This window comes from Schistocerca gregaria, chromosome 11, assembly GCF_023897955.1.
Source record: "Schistocerca gregaria isolate iqSchGreg1 chromosome 11, iqSchGreg1.2, whole genome shotgun sequence".
Lineage (NCBI taxonomy): Eukaryota > Metazoa > Arthropoda > Insecta > Orthoptera > Acrididae > Schistocerca > Schistocerca gregaria.
In genome coordinates, this window is record NC_064930.1 from 74,891,401 (window position 1) to 74,918,313 (window position 26,913).

Sequence of the window (26,913 nt, forward strand, 5' to 3'; positions counted from 1 at the left end):
AGGAGTTTGTGGCACAACTTGACAAGAAGGGAGTGGTTGGTAGGACATGTTTTGAAGCATCAAGGGATCACAAATTTAGTACTGGAGGGCAGCGTGGAGGGTAAAAATCGTGGAGGGGACCAAGAGACGAATATACTTAGCAGATTCAGAAGGATGTAGGTTGCAGTAGGTACTGGGAGATGAAGAAGCTTGCACAGTATAGAGTAGCATGGAGAGCTGCATCAAACCAGTGTCATGGCTGAAGACAACAACAACATTATTATTAAACCATTGCCCCAAAAAATGGCAGGCACAAATGCGAAGGGATTACACTCTGTGCACAACGCGGCAGTCCTTCCTCGTGGAAATCAAATGCAGTCGATCTGAACCTTCATGTCGAGTAAGACTTCACTTACACTCCTGTGCAGTCCGACGGAGTTATTGTCACGTCTGAGTGCTCTGCAGATTTGGATGCAGCACAATTTGACCAGCTGCCTAAATCATCATCAGTTATCTGCTATATCAGCAGGTCCTTTGCCTCTCCATTTTCTGCAATCCATCGCTTCCTTGTAAAGGCTGCTGTACATTGTACCGTCCATCATGTCATCCAGTATCTGGAATCTCTTCCTTCCTCGCTTCCTTTTCCCTTCTACTGAAAGTCCAAAAAACTGTTTATCAGTCCGTCATTCTTCCTTAATATATGCCCAATCCAATTTCTTTTTCTTCTCTTTATTACATCTAGTAACTGTCTTTTCTCTCCCACTCTTCTCAGCACTTCAGTACCTAAATAAAAACCCACAATGAGACTGCTTTCAAAACCTGTCAGTTTCTGGTACTGGTGCGTCATACGAGTACAAGTCATCTTCACGTCCTTCGCAGTGATCACATTGTTAGTACAAGCGTTCCTGATTTATGATTCCATTTTCAGTTATTTTCAATATTTAGTTAATTGTTGAAGGTCAGAAAGGTTATACATGCTTTACAGTACTCGATAAATTTATTATTTCGAAAAAGATGGAGCAAAAAATTTGCATTAAATTTTGCTCAAAAAATAGAATAAAGTGCACTCTAAATGCCGACTATGGCTTTTGGCGAATCTATTGCAAGTCAGACGACGACTGCCCTGGGTGCCCAAACACATCAATTACTGACGACGATGTGGAAAAGATAAAGCAATCGGTTAATCACCGTCACAGAAGTTGCCGATGGTGCCGGCAAATCCTTTGGCTCGTGCCAAGCAAGGTTTTTGGCCGTTTTACGCATGATGTGTGTACTACCAACGTTTATTCCAAAATTACTGAACTTCAGCCAAATATGATGGTGCACAAACATCACTCAGAAATTGCTGAATGAATCCAACAACAATCCACAACTTCTAAAGGAGGTTATAAGAGGTGACAAAACAAGGGTACAATGGAAACTAAAAGTATTTGACAAGTTTGATCACACTTGAATCTTGTTCTCACTGTTTTCTGCAATCAAAAACGGACATTACATCACGACTTCCTGCCTTACGATTATACAGTCAGTAAGGGATACTACCTGGAACTTATATACCATTTGCGAGTAGCAATCCGAAGTAATGTGCCAGATTTGGGCAAAACCAGTCGTGGAAATTACATCACAATAATGCTCCTGTTCACACCTCAATGCTCATTCACGATTTTTTGACGAAAAATAAAACTGTTATGCTGTCTCAGTCACTATAGTCATCAGATACCGTCCTCTGTGACTTCTTTCTATTCCCGAGGCTGGAGAGAATTGCGAAAGGGCGTCGTTTTGCCGCTACTAATGACACAAAAACAGAACCACTGAATGAGCTGAACGTTACAAAAAGTAGGTTCCAGAAATGCTTCTGAAATTGGAAACAGCACTGGCACAAGTGTACGAGGGTTGAGTGAAAAGTAATGCCTCCACCTTCGAAACTCTTTAACAGTTGGCATCATTAGTATGTGGCATCTACATCTGCATCTACATCCATACACCGCAAGCCACCTGACGGTGTGTGGCCGAGGGTACCCTGAGTACCTCTATCGGTTCTCCCTTCTATTCCAGTCTCTTATTGTTCATGGAAAGGATTGTCTGTATGCTTCTGTGTGGGCTCTAATCTCTCCGATTTTACCCTCACGGTCTCTTCGCAAGATATACGTAAGAGGGAGCAATATACTGCTCGACTCTTCGGTGAAGGTATGTTCTCGAAACTTCAACAAAAGCCCGTGCCAAGCTACTGAGCATCTCTCCTGCAGAGTCTTCCACTGGAGTTTATCTATCATCTCCGTGACACTTTCGCAATTACTAAATGATCCTGTAATGAAGCGCGCTGCTCTCCGTTGGATCTTCTCTATCTCTTCTATCAACCCTATCTGGTATGGATCCCACACTGCTGAGCAGTATTCGAGCAGTGGGCAAACAAGCGTACTGTAACCTCCTTCCTTTGTTTTCGGATTGCATTTCCTTAGGATTCTTCCAATGAATCTCAGTCTGGCATTTGCTTTACCGACGATCAACTTTATATGATCATTCCGTTTCAAATCACTCCTAATGCGTACTCCCGGATAATTTATGGAATTAACTGCTTCCAGTTGCTGACCTGCTATATTGTAGCTAAATGATATGGGATCTTTCTTTCAATGTATTCGCAGCACATTACACTTGTCTACATTGAGATTCAATTGCCATTTCCTGCACTGTGCGTCAATTTGCTGCAGATCCTCCTGCATTTCAGTACAATTTTCCATTGTTACAACCTCTCGATATACCACAGCATCATCCGCATAAAGCCTCAGTGAGCTTCCGATGTTATCCACCAGGTCATTTATGTATATTGTGAATAGCAACAGTCCTACGACACTCCCCTGCAGCTCACCTGAAATCACTCTTACTTCGGAAGACTTCTCTCCATTGAGAATGACATGCTGCGTTCTGTTATCTATGAACTCCTCAATCCAATCACACAATTGGTCTGATAGTCCATATGGTCTTTGTTCATTTAACGACTGTGGGGAACTGTATCGAACGCCTTGCGGAACTCAAGAAACACGGCATCTACCAGTGAACCCTTCTCTACGGCCCTCCGAGTCTCGTGGACAAATAGCGCAAGCTGGGTTTTACACGACCGTCTTTTTCGAAACCTCTGTAGCCTCGAATTCTTGACAGCAGACGGTGTCGCTCCAAAGGGGATTCATCAGAGAATGAAAGCAGTTTACAGCGAGTGTGTCGATGTAAGTACTGTGCACAGTTGGGCGTGTAAGTTTAAAGATGTTGAGGCAGGAACATCTGACCTCTGTGAGAAAGAAAGAGTTGGGCATCCTGTGGCCCCGTGACAGGAACCCCCGAGCTTCACAAGCAAAATGGCAGATTAAATCAGGACGATCACTGTATCACTCTGAGAGAAACTACAAGCACAATTGGCATTTCTCAAGAACATGTGGGTCACATTTTTGCTTTGCTCGGCTATCAGAGGGTCTGTGCATGATGGGCACCCTGGATGCTGACTCCTGAAATGAAAGCACACAGACCTGAGATTTGCCAGGAACTTGTCTCGCATTACGAGAATGAAGGTGACGCCTTTCTCCATTCAACTGTGACAGGAGACGAAATATCAGTCTACAGAATACAGACACAAAGACGCGTCACAAAAAAAAGGAATTCAAGACGCTGCTCTCAGCTGGAAAAATCGTGGCCACAGTGTTCCGGGACACAAACGGTGTTATCCTTGTCGATTTCCTCCGTCGTGGAGCAATAATAAATTCATAGCATTACATCACGATGCTTCAAACTCTGGAACGACAGCTAACATGGGTCAGAAAGGAAAAGGGAAATGTTTTCCAGCGGCACGGCAATGCCAAACCACACACTTCATGTGCCACCAAAGCAGCACTTCAGAGATTTAATCGAACCATCCTCCGTTCAGTCAAGATTTAGCACCTCAATTTCCGTCTGTTCCTGATAATCAAAGACGATCCGAGGGTACACCATTATGCTTGCAATGAAGATGTTGAGAGAACTGCGAGTCTGTGGTTGCGAAAACAGAGTGTCGACTTCTTCCGTGACGGCTTCAGAAAACTTGTTGATGATTGGCAGAAATGTGTCCAATTGGCTGGTGATTATGTGGAAAAGTGAATATTGGTAATTAAAGATCACATTCTAAGGATTACTTCTGCATTTGATTTATTAAAATATTCCCATCCAAACCCAATTAACAAAGGTGGAGGTATTAGTTTTCATTCAACCCTCATATTATATCCGAGAGGAATTATGCCGACGGAGAAAGCTGACGAATAAATAAAGATTCTTTAAGAAAAACAAAAATTCCTATTTCCTTTTGGTCACAACTCGTATAGCCCACAGAGCCTAGTACAAACATTAACCAGGAAGATCACTAATGTCTTCGGGTGGCCATTTTACCTGTCGCAGAGAACTGCAGCTCTAATCAATTGCACCACCTGCAGTTGGAAGTGTACAAAGTTATGTTGGTATCTGATTATGCTGTCTGCGTGGTTCGGTATATGACATACAATGGTGCGCTTACAATGTAGTGTGAGGAGGGCTATGCGAGAGGCGTTCAATGAATTCGAAAGTAAAGTTCTATGTACTGACTTGGCAGAAACTCCTAAGAAATTTTGGCCTATGTCAAAGCGGTAGGTGGATCAAAACAAAATGTCCAGACGCTCTGTGACCAAAATGGTACTGAAACAGAGGATGACAGACTAAAGGACGAAATACTAAATGTCTTTTTCCAAAGCTGTTTCACAGAGGAAGACTGCACTGTAGTCCCTTCTCTAGACTGTCGCACAGATGACAAAATGGTAGATATCGAAATAGACGACATAGGGACAGAGAAACAATTAAAATAGCTCAAAAGAGGAAAGGCCCCTGGACCTGATGGGATACCATTTCGATTTTACACAGAGTATGCGAAGGAACTTGCCCCCCTTCTTGCAGCGGTGTACCGTAGGTCTCTAGAAGAGCGTAGCGTTCCAAAGGATTGGAAAAGGGATCAGGTCATCCCCGTTTTCAAGAAGGGATGTCGAACAGATGTGTAGAACTATAGACCTATATCTCTAACGTCGATCAGTTGTAGAATTTTGGAACACGTATTATGTTCGAGTATAATGACTTTTCTGGAGACTAGAAATCTACTCTGTAGAAATCAGCACTGGCTTCGAAAAAGACAGTCCTGTGAAACTCAGCTCGCACTATTCGTCCACGAGACTCAGAGGGCCATAGACACGGGTTCACAGGTAGATGCCGTCTTTCTTGACTTCTACAAGGCGTTCGATACAGTTCCCCACAGTCGTTTGATGAACAATGTAAGAGCGTATGGACTATCAGACCAATTGTGTGATTGGTTTGAAAAGTTCCTAGATAACAGAATGCAGCATGTCATTCTCAATGGAGAGAAGTCTTCCGAAGTAAGAGTGATTTCAGGTGTGCCGCAGAGGAGTGTCATAGGACCGTTGCTATTCACAATATACATAAATGACCTTGTGGATGACATCAGAAGTTCACGACGCTTTTCCAGATGATGCTGTGGTGTATCGAGAGGTTGTAACAATGGAAAGTTGTACTGAAATGCAGGAGGATCTGCAGCAAATTGACACACGGTGCAGGGAATGGCAACTGAATCTCAATGTAGACAAGCGTAATATGCTGTGAATATATAGAAAGAAATATCCCTTATCATTTAGCCACAATATAGCAGGTCGGCTACTGGAAGCAGTTAATTCCATAAATTATATTAGAGTGGGCATTAGGAGTGATTGAAAATGGAATGATCATATAAAGTTAATCGTCGGTAAAGCAGATGCCAGACTGAGATTCATTGGAAGAATCCTAAGGAAATGCAATCTGAAAACAAAGGAAGTAGGTTACAGTACGCTTGTTCGCCCACTGCTCAAATAGTGCTCAACAGTGTGGGATCCGTACCAGATAGGGTTGATAGAAGAGATAGAGAAGATCCAACGGAGAGCAGCGCGCTTCGTTACAGTATCATTTAGTAATTGCGAATGCGTTACAGAGGTGATAGATAAACTCCAGTGGAAGACTCTGCAGGAGAGACGCTCAGTAGCTCGGCACGGGCTTTTGTTAATGTTTCCGAGAACATACCTTCACCAAAGAGTCGAGCAGTATATTGCTCCTTCCTACGTATATCTCGCGAAGAGACCATGAGGATAAAATCAGAGAGATTAGAGCCCACAGAGAAGCATACCGACAATCCTCCTTTCCACAAACAATACGAGACTGGAATAGAAGGGAAAACCGATAGAGGTACTCAGGGTACCCTCCGCCACACACCTTCAGGTGGCTGGCAGAGTATGGATGTAGATGTCGATCTCTTGTGGCACACCAGATATTACTTCAGTGTCTGTACATTAATCTCCACTCAGAGCAACGTGCTATGCCCTGATTGTCAGTCCCACAGAAATGTATTTTCTTCACAAGATGTCAATATTGCTATGTGGATTTGGAACAGGAAAGTTGCTTAACTCAACATCATATGTTCCACGTCAGTGTTCAATGGAATCCCCTTTTCAATGGCATCCGGTACTGGTAAACTCGCAAGTGCGTCTCCGAAATATTAGGAGAGCAAATAGGCTCTGCGACGCAGAATACTCACCCGACAGACCTGTTGGTCTCGAACCTCTCGAAGGCGTGGTCCGTGTCGTGCTTGTCGGCCATATAGCACTGGGTGCAGATGTCAAAGTCGTAGCACTGGACGCACTTCCACCGCATCCCACGGATGCCGTGCTTGAAGCACGCGTCGCACTTTATGTTCGGGTGCCTCACACCTGTGCAGGGCAGAAGAAAAGGAACAGTTCATTTCGTCATAGGAGGAGATTTGCCAACACACGAAAAAAATATTTCTGAAAACTAGGAAACCAGAAGGAACATTATGTTACTTTAGTTATATATATAAATAAAATAGAAAGAAACTTCCACATGGGAAAAATATATTAAAAACAAAGATTCCAAGACTTACCAAGCGGGAAAGCGCCAGCAGACAGGCATTACTCTTTGCCTTTAAATATGTCTGCTTGTGTGTGTGTGTGTGTGTGTGTGTGTGTGTGTGTGGGCGCGCGCGTGTACACCTGTCTATTTTTTCCCCTAAGGGAAGTCTTTCCGCTCCCGGGATTGGAATGACTCCTTACCCTCTCCCCTAAAACCCACATCCTTTCGTCTTTCCCTCTCCTTCCTGAAGAAGCAACCATCGGTTGCGAAAGCTAGTAATTCTGTGTGTGTGTGTTTTGTTCATGTGCCTGTCTGCCGGCGCTTTCCTGCTTGTTAAGTCTTGGAATCTTTGTTTTTAATATATATATATATATATATATATATATATATATATATATATATATATATATATATATATATATATATATATATATATATTGCATACATTACCTTCACATCGCCTCACTATTACGTGCAACAAGATAGATAGATCTTCCCTCCAACTCTCCCCTCCTCCCCCCCCCCCTCCCTCACCCACACGTTTAAAGAATCAAACTCCCACATACAACACAGTGCGACATGTCCTTTAGTATTGCGGTGCAGCATGCTTAGATCGACACAACTTTCCTCAGTTCAGCGGAATCGTGGTGTCAGTGCCATTTACAGTTCGCTATTTAGCACTACTAACAGCCTTGGCAGAACCAGCCCTGACAAAACTCTATCATCTGGTGAGCAAGATGTATAAGACAGGCGAAGTACCCTCAGACTTCAAGAAGAAAATAATAATTCCAATCCCAAAGAAAGCAGGTGTTGATAGATGTGAAAATTACCGAATTTTTAAATTTGTGTGTCTACTGTTGTCTATCCACCATGTTGTTTCGTTTATCGATGTCTCCACTTGTAATAAATGTACATCTGTGGCTGAAGAGTGGCGTAGTATCGTCGCTGCCAGCCTACCTTTGTATAAGGTGTCAAAATAACAATGAAGGAAGAAAAAACTATAACTGACATAGTAGGTATCATGGCAAAGTGGGTGAAACATCAAGACTTTGTTGTAAATGTGCAAGATGACCGGAAGAAGAATGGTGTACTCCTTTCTAACAACATATGTGCAGTAATTGTAGGTCCATCCAACTATGGCAAGACAAATGTTCTCATGTCGCTGCTAACAAATCCAAATGGAGTCTGCTTTGAGTAATGTGTGTATCTTCCAAAACACTGTTCCAGCCAAAATACCAACTACTAGTATTACAGGAGAATAATACGTTATAGCGAAAGGCTATAAACTATAATGATGAATTCCTAAAAGGAGCGTGGCACAGGACCCGCTTTCAGATCAGGTTTGAAACACAGCTTCAAACATTCCATTACTTTACAAATGAGTTAATATGTTACGTATCTGAAATTAAGCATGTAAAACTGTTACGGTTGAAGGTGCAAAGCCCTAATCACATTGGTTTTATTACGAGGGAATACAGCAAAAGTAGTGCCTCCAAACTTTTTATGTGAAAACTCAGAGTGTTTAAATAAAAGTAAACCTCATCCGAACAGGCCTCGGAAGGACCAACGGTACCGACCAGCCGCCGTGTCATCCTCAGCCCACAGGCATCACCGCATACAGATACGGAGGGGTGCGCAGTCAGCACACCGCTCTCTCGGCCGTATGTCAGTTTACGAGACCGGAGCCGCTACTTCTCAACCGAGTAGCTCCTCCGGTTGCCTCACAAGGGCCGAGTGCACCCCGCTCGCCAACAGCGCTCGGTAGTCCGGACGGTCACCCGCCCGAGTGCCAGCCCAGCCCGACAGCGCGTTGTTGTCTTCAGTCCTGAGACTGGTTTGATGCAGCTCTCGTTGCTACTCTATCCTGTGCAAGCTTCTTCATCTCCCAGTACCTACTGCAACCTACATCCTTCTGAATCTGCTTAGTGTACTCATCTCTCGGTCTCCGTCTACAATTTTTACCCTCCACGCTGCCCTCCAATACTAAATTGGTGATCCCTTGATGCCCCAGAACGTGTCCTACCAACCGATCCCTTATTCTAGTCAAGTTGTGCCACAAACGTCTCTTCTCCCCAATCCTGTTCAATACCTCCTCATTAGTTACGTGATCTACCCATCTAATCTTCAGCATTCTTCTGTAGCTCCACATTTCAAAAGCTTCTATTCTCTTCTTGTCCAAACTACTTATCGTCCATGTTTCACTTCCATACATGGCCACACTCCAAACAAATACTTTCAGAAGCAACTTCCTGGTACTTCAATCTATACTCGATGTTAACAAATTTCTCTTCAGAAACGCTTTCCTTGTCATTGCCAGTCTACATTTGATATCCTCTCTACTTCGACCATCGTCAGTTATTTTGCTCCCCAAATAGCGAAACTCCTTTATTACTTTAAGTGTCTCGTTTCCTAATCTATTTCCCTCAGCATCACTTCATTTAAGCCGACTACACTCCATTATCCTCGTTTTGCTTTTGTTGATGTTCATCTTATATCCTCCCACGTGAAATAAACTTTATCATCATTCTGCATCTTTATTCTCCAAGTCTTCGTATTTATATCTCAACAGTTTCCCTGGTGCCAAACAAATTTCTTCCGACGACAGGCCAGTTTTTTGATACCGTCGCTGTAGATTGTTTGACTACCGACAGAGCCGCTACTTGTACCACTTCATCACTATCAAAGTAAAGTCTTCGAAGATGTTATTTACGTTCTTTTATGTGGTCTGCCACAGTCATTCTAAAGTAGAGGGTGCTCCCTGCATGTACAAACTCTTCCAATTACTAGGTTGGTTGGTTGTTTTAAAAGTGGGGGGAAGGGACGAAACTACGAGCTCATCAGTCCCTTGTTCCTAATAAAGAAAAGCCACAAGTGTGAGAATAAAACAGAAGAGACATTTAACACAAAACGATAAGAAAGGAAAAACCACATATAAGAAGGAAAGGCAACATACACTAAAAGGAACAAAAGAGGACAAGAAAACAACAGAGATGCTAGAAACAGAAGAGAGCAAAAATAAAAAGCATACTACGTCAGCTGGCCGACCACGAAAATGGAAAGGAAAACCCAGCCACTATGCGACACATTAAAACCTTTAACCTAAAAGCACTAGACGTCGTCAGGTAAAATGAGCGTCAATGAGTCCGGGAACCCGAGATTTCGTGGCCGGACAGTCAAAGTGGGGCAGTGCACCAGAATACGGGCCACTGTCGACCGGGTGCCGCACCGACACCGAGGCGACGTGGGAGGTAGCCGCGTGTCACCCCGGTGTGGCCAAAGCGGAGCTGGCCAAAGACGTCCGATTCCCTGCGAGAGGTCCACACGGAAGACTTCCGCACGTCCGCCGTCTCCTCAATGACGTGCAGTTTGTCGTGTGTACTGTTATGTCATTCTGTCTCCCAAAGCCGAAAAACCCTGCAGTGTAAATCAGAACTAGAGTCCTTCGTGACCGAGTACGCGAGCACAAAATACGAGATGGGGCGAGCACACCCTAACTGGATAGGCTGCCCGCACTAGTTCTAGTGACGGAACAAAGAAGCCGTGACTGAATACGTAGCACGTAACTTCAGACACATTAGACGTCTCATTATCCGAGTGAGACTGCAGCCAGTATGGGCTTCTTATTTATGGTGCGTCTCTCTCTGTAATCGTGCAGCGCGAGGAAGCCAGTGCAGTAAGACCTAATATGACCAAGCCAAGACTGGTTCCGGTTGAGGATTCCGTTGCCCACCACACACTAGTTACACAGTATGTCACGAATCTCCAAGTATAATTCCTTGGTTATTCTTCTGTGACAGTCACAAGCAGCATGCTAAATCCCCAACCGGCACATTGGCACGGCAGGGTTTATGCCCGCATTTCTACCGTCTAGGGCACCATTGGAGTCAAACGCTCACAGGTTCACACCGACTTACAAGACAACGATGCTGGTGCGCATCACAGTAAAAACAATACTGCCCATATTCATCCTCGAAATCACGCAATATACCAAACTCTTGCAGTTCTCTGACGCGTGCCTGCAAGCACTGGTATGAACATCTCACGAACTGGTTGCGGCCGCTATGGAGCGTATCACGACTTCTCAGAACGTTTCTGAGAGCACGTTCTTTTATGCGCCCATTTGTGCGACATCTCCTCACTCGTCATTATCCCTCAACATGGACACCAGACAGGAAAGGACAAAAACATTGCTCACGGAAAGGTAGTGTCTCCTACTCCATCGACATTGGACGTCGCGAACATAAACAAAAAAGGATAGCAGCAGTAAATTCTTATGAGGGACAACGCAGCGTGTTAATACTTTAACAATCTTAATCTATTAATGCAATGATTAGTGTTCCCCGAAGAAAGGTTCATATATTTGCCTATTCTACTATGTACACCACTTAAACCACTATTATTCCACGAACTTCTTTGTGTGAGAGATGTGGTGGAGTCCTATGGACTAGCGCCAATCCCTTCTCAGACTCCCCCTCCTCTGATGTGCATTAGGATTTGCAGGTCTAATTTCAATCTCCTGGTTCTCCTGTTGTCCTCGGTTTCACTCTCTCCACTTACGGTCGCTTTGCCGTTCGTTATTCCTCCTGTCCCAGATTCCTCGTCTAGATTGACCCTGTTCCCTGACGTTCTGGTTTCCGTATCTCTGGTTTCCATAACCTCGAATAGCGTAACCTCGGTTTCCGTAACCCTGGTTTCCTAACTGACCAGTGTGATTATGCGATCTGTTGTCATCTTCCCTTGCTGGCCCGTGGTATTTGTGCCTTCTTCCTGCCATTTGCGTCTTGTTTATCAGAGGCTACTTTGAGTTCGCGCAATAGACTCTTCAATGCTTCTATGTCAGATCCACAAGATTGAAACCAATGTTTACTCATTGAAGGAACGGGAAGGTCTAAAAAGCCAAGTACGGAGTACATTTCTGTTTGTTGTAAACAAAAACAGTGCGTCTACTGGGTACGTATTGTGCATAAACTGCTCCACGTTATTGTGTATCCAGTCGGGAACACCTCAGTTAAAGAAATGCAGTTGCAGGAAACCTCACAAAAATACAGCTCCTTCAGGGATACCGGCAGTAATGAAAAATATTGTTACAGCAAAATGTGTTGCAATGTGCGCTAAAGATATAAGACCTTTTAATGCTGTTTCCGGTACAGGTTTGAGAGAACTAGGCCGAGAATTAATACATCTAGGTGCGCATTATGGAGAAGTTAATGTGGCAGATGTCGTGCCACATCCATCTACTATAAGCAGACATGTCAAAGAACAAGCTGATGCAATGCGATGCAGCATAATGCCTTCTGTTATTACGGAAATTATTAATAAAACAAGTGATGCCACAGTTGATATGTGGACTCATTCGCGTGATCAGGTGCGCTGTTTGACACTTACAGTACATTACATTAACACAGATTGGTCTCCTGTGAACAATGTTTTATTTACAACAAAATTCCCTAACGTTAAAAGAAGGGAGTAAATATTATGAAAGAAATTGAAGAGAGGATGGCCGATTGGGACATTTCGCTGCACACGTTGCACAGTTTTGTTTTTGTCTCCGACCAGGTTGCTAATGTACTAAAGGCTTTGGAAAATCACGAAAGGATTCCTTGTGCTGCTCATTGTATAAACACGGCACTTAGCCGTACTTTATATGAAGATAACTTCTTGATAAATCGTGCCCGAACATTGCATCGACAATAAATACTGCAAAATGCATTGTAAGGTTCATTAAGAAAAGTGGTCTCTGCTCGTCTTTGAAATCATCGTCGAAACAAGAGGTCTTCACACGCTGGAACAGCTTGTACACTACGCTGGAATCCTTACACATTCAGTATAATGAAGTTGCTGCTTTTCTGATGGAAAAGGACTTCACTTACAGATTGCAAGGATATGATAATGAGATTTCAGGAAAAATTGGGCATTTTCTGAGACCTTTTAAAGAGGCCACAGATGAATTAGAAGGCGAAAAAGAACCAACAATCCAGGTAGTTGTTCTTTGGTTTCACAAACTGCAACAAATCTGCAGTGTCAGTGACACTGACTGTCAGGTGAGTAGTTATTGCAGTTAAAAGCACTGTTTCATTACGATACACGATAGATTTATAATTAACTAGTGTAATTGATGTGTACTAACAGATATGTATTTTTTAAGAGAAGGTAAGAAGGATTAAAAATCGAACCTTGACTTTTGTTTGTGAGAAGATTGTGGTCACTTCTAGACATAAAACTGCTACGACTCCTATCCGCGATTGTATTGAAATATCATTTTACTTTCCAAGTGCTTTATGAATTTAGCTGTGTCACATACTCGTTCTTGGAAACGTTACTTTTCTATTAAAAGAGAGAGACAGAGATAAGTACAGTGTGTGTGTGTGTGTGTGTGAGAGAGAGAGAGAGAGAGAGAGAGAGAGAGAGAGAGAGAGAGAGAGAGAGAGGCGTTGGATTTACACAGTACAGTGCAGCGAGCCGGGGCGAGGCGAGACGAGACGTCAGCAGTGACCAGTCATGCTCGGTTATCCGCGTGTCCAGAATCCGGACATCAGACATGGGGCGCATACGTGACCGAGCCGAGTCGTATGGGGCCGGACACGAGCGGCTCCGTCTCCCCATCAACAGACGATCCGTGACCGGTCAAACATTGCACGCTGCAGCACTCTAGTCAGAAAACAGGTCAAGTTCAGAGATGCCCATCTCTAGAAGCAGTTTCCGCGTAGCCTGTTTGGCCAACCTGTCTGCAAGTTTGTTGCCTGGGATGCCGACTTGTCCTGTGGTCTGTACAAACACCACTGCATTTGTGTCAGCAGACCAGGGAAGTTGATCAAGTAATACACACAACGTGCAGTATCTCAAATGACACTGAGAACAGAATAAAAAATTCTGAGGCATTAATTTTCAGCTTGTCCTTGCACTTTCAGATTATTCACCCGCACCCTGTGAATTGTATCGTACGATGATACAATTCTGAAGCTTCATGTAGTAGAATAGGTGGAAACTTTCTGAATGTGTTGCAATTAGAGTTAGTGCAACATAGTAGAAAACTAAAATGTCATGCCCGATCCTGAATTTTTAGCACACAACAGTGCACATGTAGTAAGCGATAAACTTTTTTCCTTCGTTAGTTTGTGGGTGTGTCAGCAAGTAAAAGTTTGAAAAAGGTTTGAAATTATAAGCAAAGTTTTTTGGAGGAGTATAATCTGGATAATTTGTGAGATATACTGCCTCAAGGTATATACACACAGTTTCTAACTTTAATACCTGAATTGTTGGGTTAACTCTTTGACATACTAGTGCACCTCTTAATGAGTATATTGTAACAGCATATTAATGCCTTTAAAATTCACTCAGTCATTGTGTGAAATACTAAAAAATCAAATTTTTGTTGCCATTAGGGAGGCACTTTGCCGTTGGGAGTGGGTGACAACCTTACCCATTTAGTAATACGCAGGGTAGTCAGAAAATATGTGAAATGCTTGTAGGGATGTTACAGGGCAGATTGTACTGAGACATAAATGTTAAGAAAGAAATTCGATACGTTGCTCCGTTTCAGAGTTATTTAGCATAGAATATAGCCAATTGGGGCATCGCGCGCTCGCATTCGAGCGGCCTGCCAGGGGCAGTGTTGCCCAACGAGTGCCGTGTCTTGTTAGCTGAAACTTGAATTTACGCGCCCAACGATCTGACTGGCTAACTTCAATGCTAAATAACTCTGAAACGGTGCAATGTATCAAATTTCTTTCTTAACATTGATGTCTCAGTACAACCTGCCCTGTAACATTCCTACAAGCATTTCACACATTTTCTGACCACCCTGTAGATTGTAATACAACTCAAGTAGGGCAATGTGTGGGCTCCTTAGAACACTTTATTCAAATCAGTCTTTTAAAAAAAAAGTTTTCTGTCCACATTTATGGCAACCGACAAACTGTGACCGAGAAACAAGTGGACCACCCTGTCGGTGAACACACTGGCAGACACGATACCCCTCATCTCGATAACTGCTTCACAGCCTGTCCCATATGCATCTTCCTACAGACACCAGCTTTTCTGAATTGTGCAGGTGGGAACTTTCCCTGCAATACATCCTGTGTTCCCGTAACCCTCCCGGCCTCAACCTTCATAAGTCACTGTCCTCACCCATACAGTCCCCTACCTGTTCCCATTCCAGCACTACACAGCCGTCATTTCACCGCCACACTCAGTCTCTTAACTTCTCTTTATTTCCTCCTTTCCACTACTTACCAACCCTCCACCCCCCCCCCCTTCTCCTGCCCTCCATTTAAACAGCAGCACTTAACTGTCTGCTGCCCCTACCATATTATCCCTCCTCCTCCCCACCCCAGCCTCCTCCTTACCCCCCAACCAGTCACCACTCCCATCATGCCCTGGTGCTGCTGCTCACAGTGTGGTTTCAGTTGTCCAAGACCACAGATGTGTGTGCAAATTTTGTGTGTGTGTGTGTGTGTGTGTGTGTGTGTGTGTGTGTGTGTGTGTAAACAAAGGTGATGTAATTTACCAAACAAAAGTGTTGGTATGTTGATAGACACACAAACAAACACAGACACACACCCACACACAAAATTCAAGCTTTCGCAACCCACGGTTGCTTCATCAGGAAAGAGGGAAGGATGTGGGTTTTAAGGGAGAGGGTAAGGAGTCATTCCAATCCCGGGACTGGAAAGACTTACCTTAGGGGGAAAAAAGGACAGATATACACTCGTGAGCCCACACACACACACACACACACACACACACACACACACACACACACACACAAGCAGACAAATGTGAAGGCAAAGAGTTTCCCTCTATTTTATGGTCCCTTCCCTACAGCCTAGGTCTTCGTGGTAAACGAATCTGCACCAGCCCTTAATCCCTGAACCATTACACCAACAACCTGAAAACAGCTTTCGCATCCCGCAACTACCCTCCCGACCTGGTACAGAAGCAAATAACCAAAGCCACTTCCTCATCCCCTCAAACTCTGAAGCTCCCACAGAAGAATCCCAAAAGTGCGCCACTTGTGACAGGATACTTTCCGGGACTGGATCAGACTCTGAATGTGGCTCTCCAACAGGGATACTACTTCCTCAAATCCTGCCCTGAAATGAGATCAATCCTTCACGAAATCCTCCCCACTCCACCAAGAGTGTCTTTCCGCCGTCACCTAACCTCTGTAACCTCTCGGTACATCCCTATGAAACCTCCAAACCACCTTCCCTACCCTCTGGCTCCTACCCTTGTAACTGCCCCCAGTGTAAAACCTGTCCCGTTCACCCTCCCACCACCACCTACTCCAGTCCTGTAACCCGGAAGGTGTACACGATCAACGGCAGAGACACATGTGAAAGCACCCACGTGATTTACCAACTGACCTGCCTACACTGTGAAGCTTTCTATGTGGGAATGACCAGCAACAAACTGTCCATTCGCATGAACAGGCACAGACAGACAGTGTTTGTTGGTAATGAGGATCACCCTGTGGCTAAACATGACTCGGTGCACGGCCAGCAGATCTCGGCACAGGGTTACACCGTCTGGGTTATCTGGATACTTCCCACTAACACCAACCTGTCAGAACTCCGGAGATGGGAACTTGCCCTTCAAAATATCCACTCTTCCCGTTACCCACCAGGCCTCAACCTCCACTAATTTCAAGTAGCCGCCACTCATACCACACCTGTCATTCGACAACATCTTTGCCTCTGTACTTCCGCCTTGACTGACATCTCTGCCCAAACTCTTTGCCTTCACATATGTCTGCTTGTGTCTGTATATAACTGTGTGTGTGTGTGTGTGTGTGTGTGTGTGTGTGTGTGTGTGTGTGTGTCTCTCTATCAACATACCAACACTTTCGTTTGGTAAGTTATATACACTCCTGGAAATTGAAATAAGAACATCGTGAATTCATTGTCCCAGGAAAGGGAAACTTTATTGATACATTCCTGGGGTCAGATACATCACATGATCACACTGACAGAACCACAGGCACATAGACACAGGCAACAGAGCATGCCCAATGTCAGCTCTAGTACAGCGTATATCCATCTTTCGCAGCAATGCAGGCTGCTATTCTCCCATGGAGACGATCATAGAGGTGCTGGATGTAGTCCTGTGGAACGGCTTGCCATGCCATTTCCACCTGGCGCCTCAGTTGGACCAGCGTTAGTGCTGGACGTGCAGACCGCGTGAGACGACGCTTCATCCAGTCCCAAACATGCTCAATGGCGGACAGATCCGGAGATCTTGCTGGCCAGGGTAGTTGACTTACACCTTCTAGAGCACGTTGGGGGGCACGGGATACATGCGGACGTGCATTGTCCTGTTGGAACAGCAAGTTCCCTTGCCGGTCTAGGAATGGTAGAACGATGGGTTCGATGACAGTTTGGATGTACCGTGCACTATTCAGTGTCCCCTCGACGATCACCAGAGGTGTACGGCCAGCGTAGGAAATCACTCCCCACATCACGATGCCAGGTGTTGGCCGGTGTGCCTCGGTCGTATGCAGTCCTGATTGTGGCGCTCACCTGCACGGCGCCAAACACGCATACGACCATCATTGGCACCAAGGCAGAAGCAACTCTCATCGCTGAAGACGACACGTCTCCATTCGTCCCTCCATTCACGCCTGTATCGACACCACTGGAGACGGGCTGCACGATGTTGGGGTGTGAGCGGAAGACTGCCTAACGGTGTGCGGGACCGTAGCCCAGCTTCATGGAGACTGTTGCGAATGGTCCTCGCCGATACCCCAGGAGCAACAGTGTCCCTAAGTTACTGGGAAGTGGCGGTGCGGTCCCCTACGGCACTGCGTAGGATCCTACGGTCTTGGCGTGCATCCGTGCGTCGCTGCGGTCCGGTCTCAGGTCGACGGGCACGTGCACCTTCCGCCGACCACTGGCGACAACATCGATGTACTGTGGAGACCTCACGCCCCACGTGTTGAGCAATTCGGCGGTACGTCCACCCGGCCTCCCGCATGCCCACTATACGCCCTTTGCTCAGAGTCCGTCAACTGCACATACGGTTCACGTCCACGCTGTCGCGGCATGCTACCAGTGTTAAAGACCGCGATGGAGCTCCGTATGCCACGGCAAACTGGCTGACACTGACGGCGGCGGTGCACAAATGCTGTGCAGCTAGCGACATTCGACGGCTAACACCGTGGTTCCTGGTGTGTCCGCTGTGCCGTGCGTGTGATCATTGCTTGTACAGCCCTCTCGCAGTGTCCGGAGCAAGTATGGTGGGTCTGACACACCGGTGTCAATGTGTTCTTTTTTCCATTTCCAGGAGTGTATATATATATTGATTGCTGACGAAGGCCTTAATGGTCAAAATAATTGTGTGAATCTTTTTGCTGTTCCTATTGTGACTCAGCATCTCCACTATACGGTAAGTAGCAACTTTCCTTCTCTAATATTGTTAAGTTACTTTTCATTTTTTTAAATATACAGGGCGTAACTAAGTTTCCTGTATGGACACGGAGGACTTCTTGCAGGGACCAAGATTGTTCAGTTCAGCACGAGAACTCACAATCAGAAATGTACTGTTCTCTGGCTACACACAAAACACCATGACAGATTTGAATCTCCTACATTTTCACAGACACCGACTAGGGTATTACGGGAAGTCATTCGGCGATCACCTGGTTCCCCGTGCCCACCACGGGTTTGTTTACGTGCCATTCAGTTGAGTTTGTGACCTGCCCAGAGAGGTTTGTGCCTGATGTGCTTGTGGTCTTTGTTCGTACTGTACAGTGGTAATCACTCGCACCAGTACAGAATGCAAGCTGTATATTCATTTCATTTTGAGTGTGTCACTGTCGATCGTGGTGAACTGTACATTTGTGAAATACGCCAAAACGAACTTATTGTTTGGGGCAGCTAGGTGGGAGGGCTGCTCGTCAGTTGCATGCCAACCATTTTTCAGACCGCCTGACACCTTCACATTCTCTCTTTGCTACGGTTTACCGGCAGGCCTCTGAGACGGGTGCTTTTGCGACCGGCAGAGCAGACTTTGGTGCTCCACAGCAGTACAGCGCATCCGAGTTTGAAGTGGTTGTACTCCGTGCAGTGGAAGAGTGAAATGTACCGTACCAATTCATGAAAGTGATAATTTACTACCCTGATCTGTTACCGACGAATGCCTATTGTCATTTGCGTGTAGGGATTGTGCTAAGTGTGTGATAAATGCAAATCTGTGCATTGTCTACAAACTCGTTTATATGTGCACAAAGTCGGGAGACCAGACCCTGCATTTTTACGAGACAGTTCAGCTCTAACAGCCGTTTACCGCCATTCGTGGTTTGCCGGGTTAGCAGTCACTCCGTGGAGGTGCTCCCCTTCTCAGTGAAGTGTAGCGCTCTGGAGAATCCTGAATCTCTCGACTATAAGACGGATGATGTCACGAGACAGGTGGCAGTTTCTTTCTGCCTCTATCCTACAAAGTGGAAAGTCTGTTCAATTAATATAGTGGCTGTTGTTGTGTACATAGTTCCGCGTAGTCAGCGCATACACAACTTCCCCACTAGAGCGCGCCCCACTAAGCACAACAGCACAGGCGCGGTGCTTGTCCGTCTCCGCACTACGAGATGGCGCTGTCTTAGAGACGGACCAAATTCAGCTTTCGTCGATCCACGTATTAATATGTAACTCAGCCAATGAGATTTCTGCTATCGTAGAACATTTTCTCCTCGCACACCAAACTCGCACAGTGATACCTGAATGCTCGAGGTATTATAACGAGTGTACGTCTGCACCAGTCTATAGTCAAGTTTCAGTCTGCGCCTAATAAGATTACCATGTTCCTGTACATAGCCATGAAGATAAATGAATAGACACTTCGTCAAGTATCAGGGATATGCGAGAATAAGATTAACGCACCGAGACCAAAGGAACTTCAGATTGTCAATTGTAAATAGCATCCAGAACCAAGTTGGTTTCATATAGGTGTCAGATAAGCTGCATAAGAAAACACAGACATGCCAACTTTCAAAAGTGAAAAATCAGGAGAATTTTAGTGCTGTACTATTGTGAATTACAACACATCCCCGATAAAGTAGCAATAATTCAGTACCTGTACCTGGCACACCCATATTGTTTCGCAATTCCAGAATCGTGAAACATTTTGCGAAGCAAAGGCCCAGTGTGGTCGGCACAGTTTATAGTCAAGTTATGCTCTACAATAAATGAGGTAAATAAAGCCTCGGCATTTGTCACATAATCTACATTTTGGGGTTTACACGAGAAGTTAAGTTTCTGGTTCCGTTCTACACAATGGACACTCTCCTTGTGTTTTTTAGTTTGCACATGTTTAAGAATGCTGCATTTCCCATCCATGAGCCACTGAAAAGTCACATCTACATACACTACAAAATGAGCAAGTTTGTCCCTTCCTCGATTCACTTAAACATGGAAACTCTTCCTTATATATGTTTCTGAACACTGCGTCGCATTTCTTCGCCATCCTTCACAAAAAATAATCAGCACCTCCACGATACGCAGCCAACAACTACTACAGAGTACACAAATCAGGCAGCAGAACCGAGAACACAATGGTCCTACGTTGTAGACAATGGTCATGTAACAATGATGCCTATATTGCACTTCAAATTCCCCTAAATTATTTGTCACACTGTCAGGTAAACGAGCGGGGGGTGTAAAAGGGAGTCAACAATGAAATTGTTGAGTGGACAGGTGGGGAGGGGAGGGTAGTAACCCTAAATATTTTCCCCCCTGAAACATTTATCTCTCTAATTTCCCCCAGGTAGCTTAATTCCCCCTATATTTAGAAGGAAATCCCCAACTTGGCAACACTTCCTTTTAGAAAGAACAACGCTAATCACTTCGCTTGGAACGACTATCGACTACTCCTTGTCCACAATATCTTTACGATTGCACTGATGCTACCAGAAGTGGAGGAAATTGGCACTGGTTGAAAGATATTCATTTGTCTCCGAACACTGCCAATGATAAGTCCCTCACTTCCTCGTAGATACTAAGTGCGAGCTACGCCCACTGCCGCTTCCGACAGCCACCGCACGAATCTTCCAAGTTAACATAGACAAGTAGCACCCATACATTGTCATCCACCAATATACCGAAGACACAGGATTTTCAAATAGCAAGAAAGTATTGAAACTGCTCTGAAAATCGGGAGATCGGTCTTTACGATCAGGAGGAAGAAGGAAAAATCGGGAGTATCCTGCTTAAAATCAGGAGAGTTGGCATGTCTGAACACACCATAGCTGTTTACAATAAATAGTGTTAACTTTTTTTTAGACATATCTTATGATGTGTTACACCAGCATAACAGTTTCTATATCAGAACAGTGCAAAATCCGTGAAGAATAATTACAATATTAAGAAAAGGATACATTGCTACACAACATACAGCAGAGATTTTGAGTAACAGACAGGCAAAACAATACAACTATGAAGCAAGTAAGCTTTTCGTCAAAAAGGCCTCCGCCTGACTCTGACAACATAAACACTTATGCTCACGCAAATGCAACTCGCACACACGAGGACAATCTCCATGTCGAGTCCAGACAGACAGGCAGTCTTGCCTCGGCAAAAAATTTCTCACAGGGCCTCGCCTAAGGAAAAGAGAGAGAGAGAGAGAGAGAGAGAGAGAGAGAGAGAGAGAGAGAGACAGACACAGAGAGAAAGGGGGGGTGGGAGGAGGAGGAGGAGGAGGAGGAGGAGGAGGAGGAGGAGGAGAAGAAGAAGAAAGAACAGAGGTAGTCTCATATTTAAGGTGACCTCATTGTCAGATTAAATACAATATATCTCGAGTGCTACGTTCCACACAAACCGAGATGAGAATGTGGAGAGGCGAGTGACTCAGCGGCTCCGATAGTGCGTACCTGCGGGCGCGTTGTCGACGACGCGCAGGTCATAGGCGCCCTGGTAGCCGGTGCGGTAGTTGGTGCGCATGCCCGCGTCCCACTGGACGACGACAGTGCCCTCCGGGGAGGTGCCGGAGCCAGTGCGGCCCACCTCGACGACGGTGCCCGCGTGGCCCTCGCCGCCGTCCTGCTCCCCCCAGCACCAGTCCGGGCCGCGCACCACGCGCACGCCGAGCTCCACCATGCTGCGCTCAAGTCATGGCCGGCGGCCGCCCCCACCTGCAGACGCCACAGAGGTCTAATGTCGTGGTGCCGCACTGCGCGCGAAAACTCGCGGTAATACGCGATACGGGATGTCCCGAAAGAAATGTTCATTTTTGCGAACACATTAACGTAGTCAATTCGTCTTTCACGTGTCTCTGATATGCTCTATGTCACAGAAAGAGAGCCACTATATCCTGAATTCTGAAGGTGGCAGCAGGGGTAAAATACAGGGAGCAAAAGGGTATTTACAAATTGTACAGAAACCAGATGGCAGTTATAAGAGTCGAGGGACATGAAAGGGAAGCAGTGGTTGGGAAGGGTTGTAGCCTCTTCCCGATGTTATTCAATCTGTATGTTGAGCAAGCAGTAAAGGAAACAAAAGAAAAGTTCGTAGTAGGTATTAAAATCCATGGAGAAGAAAAAACTTTGAGACTCAACGATGACATTGTAATTCTGTCAGAGACCAGCAAAGGACTTAGAAGAGCAATTGAACTGAATGGATAGTGTCTTGGAAGGAGGATATAAGATGAACATCAACAAAAGCAAAATGAGGATAATGGAATGTAGTTAAATTAAGTCGGGTGATGCTGAGGGAATTAGATTAGAAAATGAGACACTTAAAGTAATAAACGAGTTTGCTGTTTGGGGAGCAAAATAAGTGATGATGGTCGAAGTAGAGAGGATATAAAATGTAGAGTGTCAATGGCAAGGAAAGCATTTCTGAAGAAGAGAAATTTGTTAACATCGAGTATAGATTTAAGCAGCAGGAAGTCATTTCTGAAAGTATTTGTATAGAGTGTAGCCATGTATGGAAGTGAAACATGGACGATAACTAGTTTGGACAAGAAGAGAATAGAAGCTTTCGAAATGTGGTGCTACAGAAGAATGCTGAAGATAAGGTGGATAGATCACATAACTAATGAGGAGGTATTGAATAGGATTGGGGAGAAGAGACGTTTGTGGCACAACTTGACTAGAAGAAGGGATCGGTTGGTAGGACATGTTCTGAGGCATCAAGGGATCACCATTTTAGTACTGGAGGGCAGCGTGCAGGGTAAAAATTGTAGAGGGAGACCAAGAGATGAATACACTAAGCAGATTCAGAAGGATGTAGGCTGCAGTAGGTACTGGGAGATGAAGAAGCTTGCACAGGACAGAGTAGCATGGAGAGCTGCATCAAACCAGACTGAAGACCACAACAACGTCTCCCAGAAAATTGGTTGTAAAACATACGAGGAGTTACATGAGCTGTACCGTCGCAGGCGTGGGGAAAACCTGTGAGGACCGATATTGGGCATTTTGTCAACAAATTCAGACAAATATTTATTATGCTTAAAGAAGACTGTCCCAGATAACCTTTGACGTCTGACAACATGTTGCCTGGATTGAAGAGACATCAAAAGGATCCCAGACATTTCCATCTGTCAGATGAACAGCAAGTTTTACATTCCACGATCCACTGTCTGGTGTAGTCTACATTTTACGCTACAGTCAAATGGGATAAATTTTTACCAGTCAGGGTATCTTCGTATCCTGTACCACTTTTGTTTCAAATGGCTGTTGCTCCACCTACTTGCATTATTTTGTACTAAAAGTGACAGTTTTATTACATCTATGATTTCTAGTTAGTATTTCACTTGTCTTTCCAACTTCCTACAAACTCTTACACTTGTGATTATCCTTTAATTGTATCGACTGAAGAGAGTGGCTGGCGACACTGATTTAACTTGAACAGTGCAATGTCAATACATTTATCTCGATTTCAAAGTAAACCAGTAGTACTGAATTACCACCGTTTGTTTTTACTTCCTATTAAGACCTGATTTCCTTCTGGCACTATCTAAATTTACCCAGAGCATTAGATATTGGAAAAATTCTCAATCTAAAGTTATACTGAATGAAACTGTAAGTATGTACCAGCATTAAAACTGAAATTTTACTCTAGTAGTGCACAGTTAGCATACATTTCACTTTCCAAACACTCGGTAACTATAGATGCAAAACATTTCAATGTCTATTCCTTATCCTGTGTCCAGTATTTTTAGAAAGTGGTACAAAGTTATCTCGATTGCCTGTAATGAGTATGGTACGTGATATTCGGGTAACACATCACCTGGAGCAGAAAGATTGCACCACTTGTACGGAAATGAGTGGCGACATTTGGAGGTCGCACAAAGTGAAAACCTGTTAGATAACTCCTCTGCACAGACAAGGCCATGTTTTACAACGTGTTGTTTTGTAAACGACCACAACTGCCGCTTACAGGCTGATAACAGTCCTCATGAGGTGGCAAAATGGGAGAGTAACACCCCCAAAACTGAACATAGCTAGGTATTACGATGATGTTTAGTTTGTGGGGCACTCAACTCTGCGATTATCAGCACTCGTACAATGTCCCAAACTTTGCTCAATCCAATCTTGCCACTTTCACGAATGATGAGGAAAACACACACACCCAGTCATCTCGAGGCAGGGAAAAATTGCCGACCCTGCCGGGAATCGAACCTGGAACCTCGTACTCGGGATGCGAGAACGCGACAGTGAGATCAGAAGTTGGGGACAGGGCTACGCATGACCCAGACTAATATTTAGAAACCATTCTTTTTCCAGAGTCAACAATAACAGATACCAGGTAACTCTATGTGCTCAAGCTTCTCCTGGAAACGCAATTGAAGTCAAATGGAATTCAGAAGTCTGTTGCACACTGGTAGGGCATGGCTGCTCTCAATTTTGCTCTCACTGTTCAGAATTAACTCTGCAAGTTCCCTGGATGGTGGGTCGGTAGGGATTCAGCGTGTATGTGAGCTCCGTGTTCTCGTGACCATACCCCTGTACCATTCTACACACAAGGTTACATCAAGTTTCACTTGTACGGGGTTAAAAATCATTAGCCTGTGTCAGCTGTGTGACTGGATTGTTGAGACATTTAACACACCACACATAATCAATTATCGAGCCCGTTCCAGGGTACAGTGGAAACAGGGTCTGATTTGCATGTTGGGCACAATGAACTTCGATGATTTCTGTTGCCTCATATGTGCTCCTGTTGTCTTAAAAGTGTTTTCCATGTAAATGAATTGTTCCTTTGGGGACATCCTGTACATGTCAAAATAGTTCAAAAATTATGGGACACAATTGCTGGGCACTATTTACGTCAGTAGACATATTTACAGTACTGGTGAAAAGCAGATAACAGAACAAAGATACACAACAATACTCCTGCTTACAGAAGTATTAGTAGTTATTCTGACAGTAACTGCCGGACAGTAATTCTGCAGCATAAATTTACAGTTTTCTCAAGGAAATTTTCATCTTGAGGCAAACTGTTTTAATCTGGATTTTGAAACAAAATTATTTCTGCATTGCATTATTATGTGCAACACGTACTTAATATACTGCTGGTGGAGTGAAGCATTAATAATGGTGGTAAAAAATATCCATCATTCCTGTTTTCTTCAAGTGCTGCCAAACAGATGGAAAAAGTATAAGCTTATACACTATATGATCAAAAGTATCAGGACACCCCCAAAAACATACTTTTACATATTAGGTGCATTGTGCTGCCAACTACTGCCACGTACTCCATATCATCAACCTCAGTAGTCATTAGACATTGTGGGAGAGCAAAATCGGGTGCTCCGCAGAACTCGTGGACTTTGAATGTGGTCAGTTGATTGGGTGTCACTTGTGTCATAAGTCTGTATGCGGGATTTCCACACTCCAAAACATCCCTACGTACACAGTTTTCTGTGTGTTACTGAAGTGAAAAGGTGAAGGGACATGTACAGCACAAAAGCATACAGGCTGATCTTGTCTGCTGACTGACAGAGAGGGCTGACAGTTGAGGAGAGTCTTAATGTGCGATGGGCAGACATCTGTCCGGACCATCACACAGGAATTCCAAACTGCATCAGGATCCACTGCGAGTACTATGACTGTTAGGCGGGAGGTGAGAAAACTTGGATTTCATGTTCGAGCAGCTGCTCATAAGTCACACATCACACCGGTAAATGCCAAACAAAGCCTCGCTTGGCGTAAGGAGCGTAAACGTTGTGGGGAGTGACAAATCATGGTACACAATGTACAAATCTGATGGCAAGGTGCGAGTATTGCGAATTCCCAGTGAACGTCATCTGCCACCGCGCGTTGTGTCAACAATAAAATTCAGAGGAGATGGTGTTACGGTGTGACCGTGTTTTCCATGAAGGGGGCTTGCACCTCTTGTTGTTTCGTGTGGCACTATCACAGCACAGGCCAGAATTGACTTTAAAAGCACCTTCTTGCTTCCCACCTTTGAAGAGCAATTCGGGGATCGCGATTGTATCTTTCAACACAATCGAGCACCTGTTCATAATTCAGGGCCTGTGGCGGAGTGGTTACACGACAGTAGCATTCCTGTAATGGACTGGCCTGCACAGAGTCCTGACCCGAATCCTATAGAACACTTTTGGGATGTTTTGGAATGCCGACTTCGTGCCAGGCTTCACTGACCAAAATCGATACCTCTCCTCAGTGCAGCACTCCACAAAGAATGGGCTGCCATCCCCAAGAAACCTTCCAGTACCTGACTGAAAGTACACCTGCAAGAGTGGAAGCTGTCATCAAGCCTAAGGGTGGGAGGGTGGACCAACACCATACTGAACTATACCATTACCAATTGAGGGTTGCCACGAGCTTGTAAGTCATTTTCAGCCAGGTGTCCAGATAGTTTTGATCACATAGTGTATAATAACAGTTATCGGCATAATGTTAATAGGCGTTGTGACATCACCTTTTGGTCATATATTCACAGTTTTGTTGTTAGTTGGCAAAGACAACAAAAAATCTCTTGGGCAGCATTGACCAAAATCTAGGTTACGTTGGAAGCTGATAGTTTGGTC

General features: G+C 44.7%; 1 protein-coding gene across 1 annotated transcript in view; it reads right to left on the bottom strand.

Annotated features, from left to right (window-relative positions):
• Positions 1 to 26,913, bottom strand: part of LOC126295335 (E3 ubiquitin-protein ligase MIB2) — a 370,711-nt gene that overhangs the window by 338,861 nt on the left and 4,937 nt on the right. Inside the window, exons 2-3 of the mRNA XM_049987804.1 lie at positions 21,788 to 22,048; positions 6,599 to 6,770 (exon numbers count right to left, since the gene is read on the bottom strand). Coding sequence (XP_049843761.1) covers positions 6,599 to 6,770; positions 21,788 to 22,013 — 398 coding nt within the window. The 5' untranslated portion in view covers positions 22,014 to 22,048. The remainder of the gene's footprint in view (positions 1 to 6,598; positions 6,771 to 21,787; positions 22,049 to 26,913) is intronic.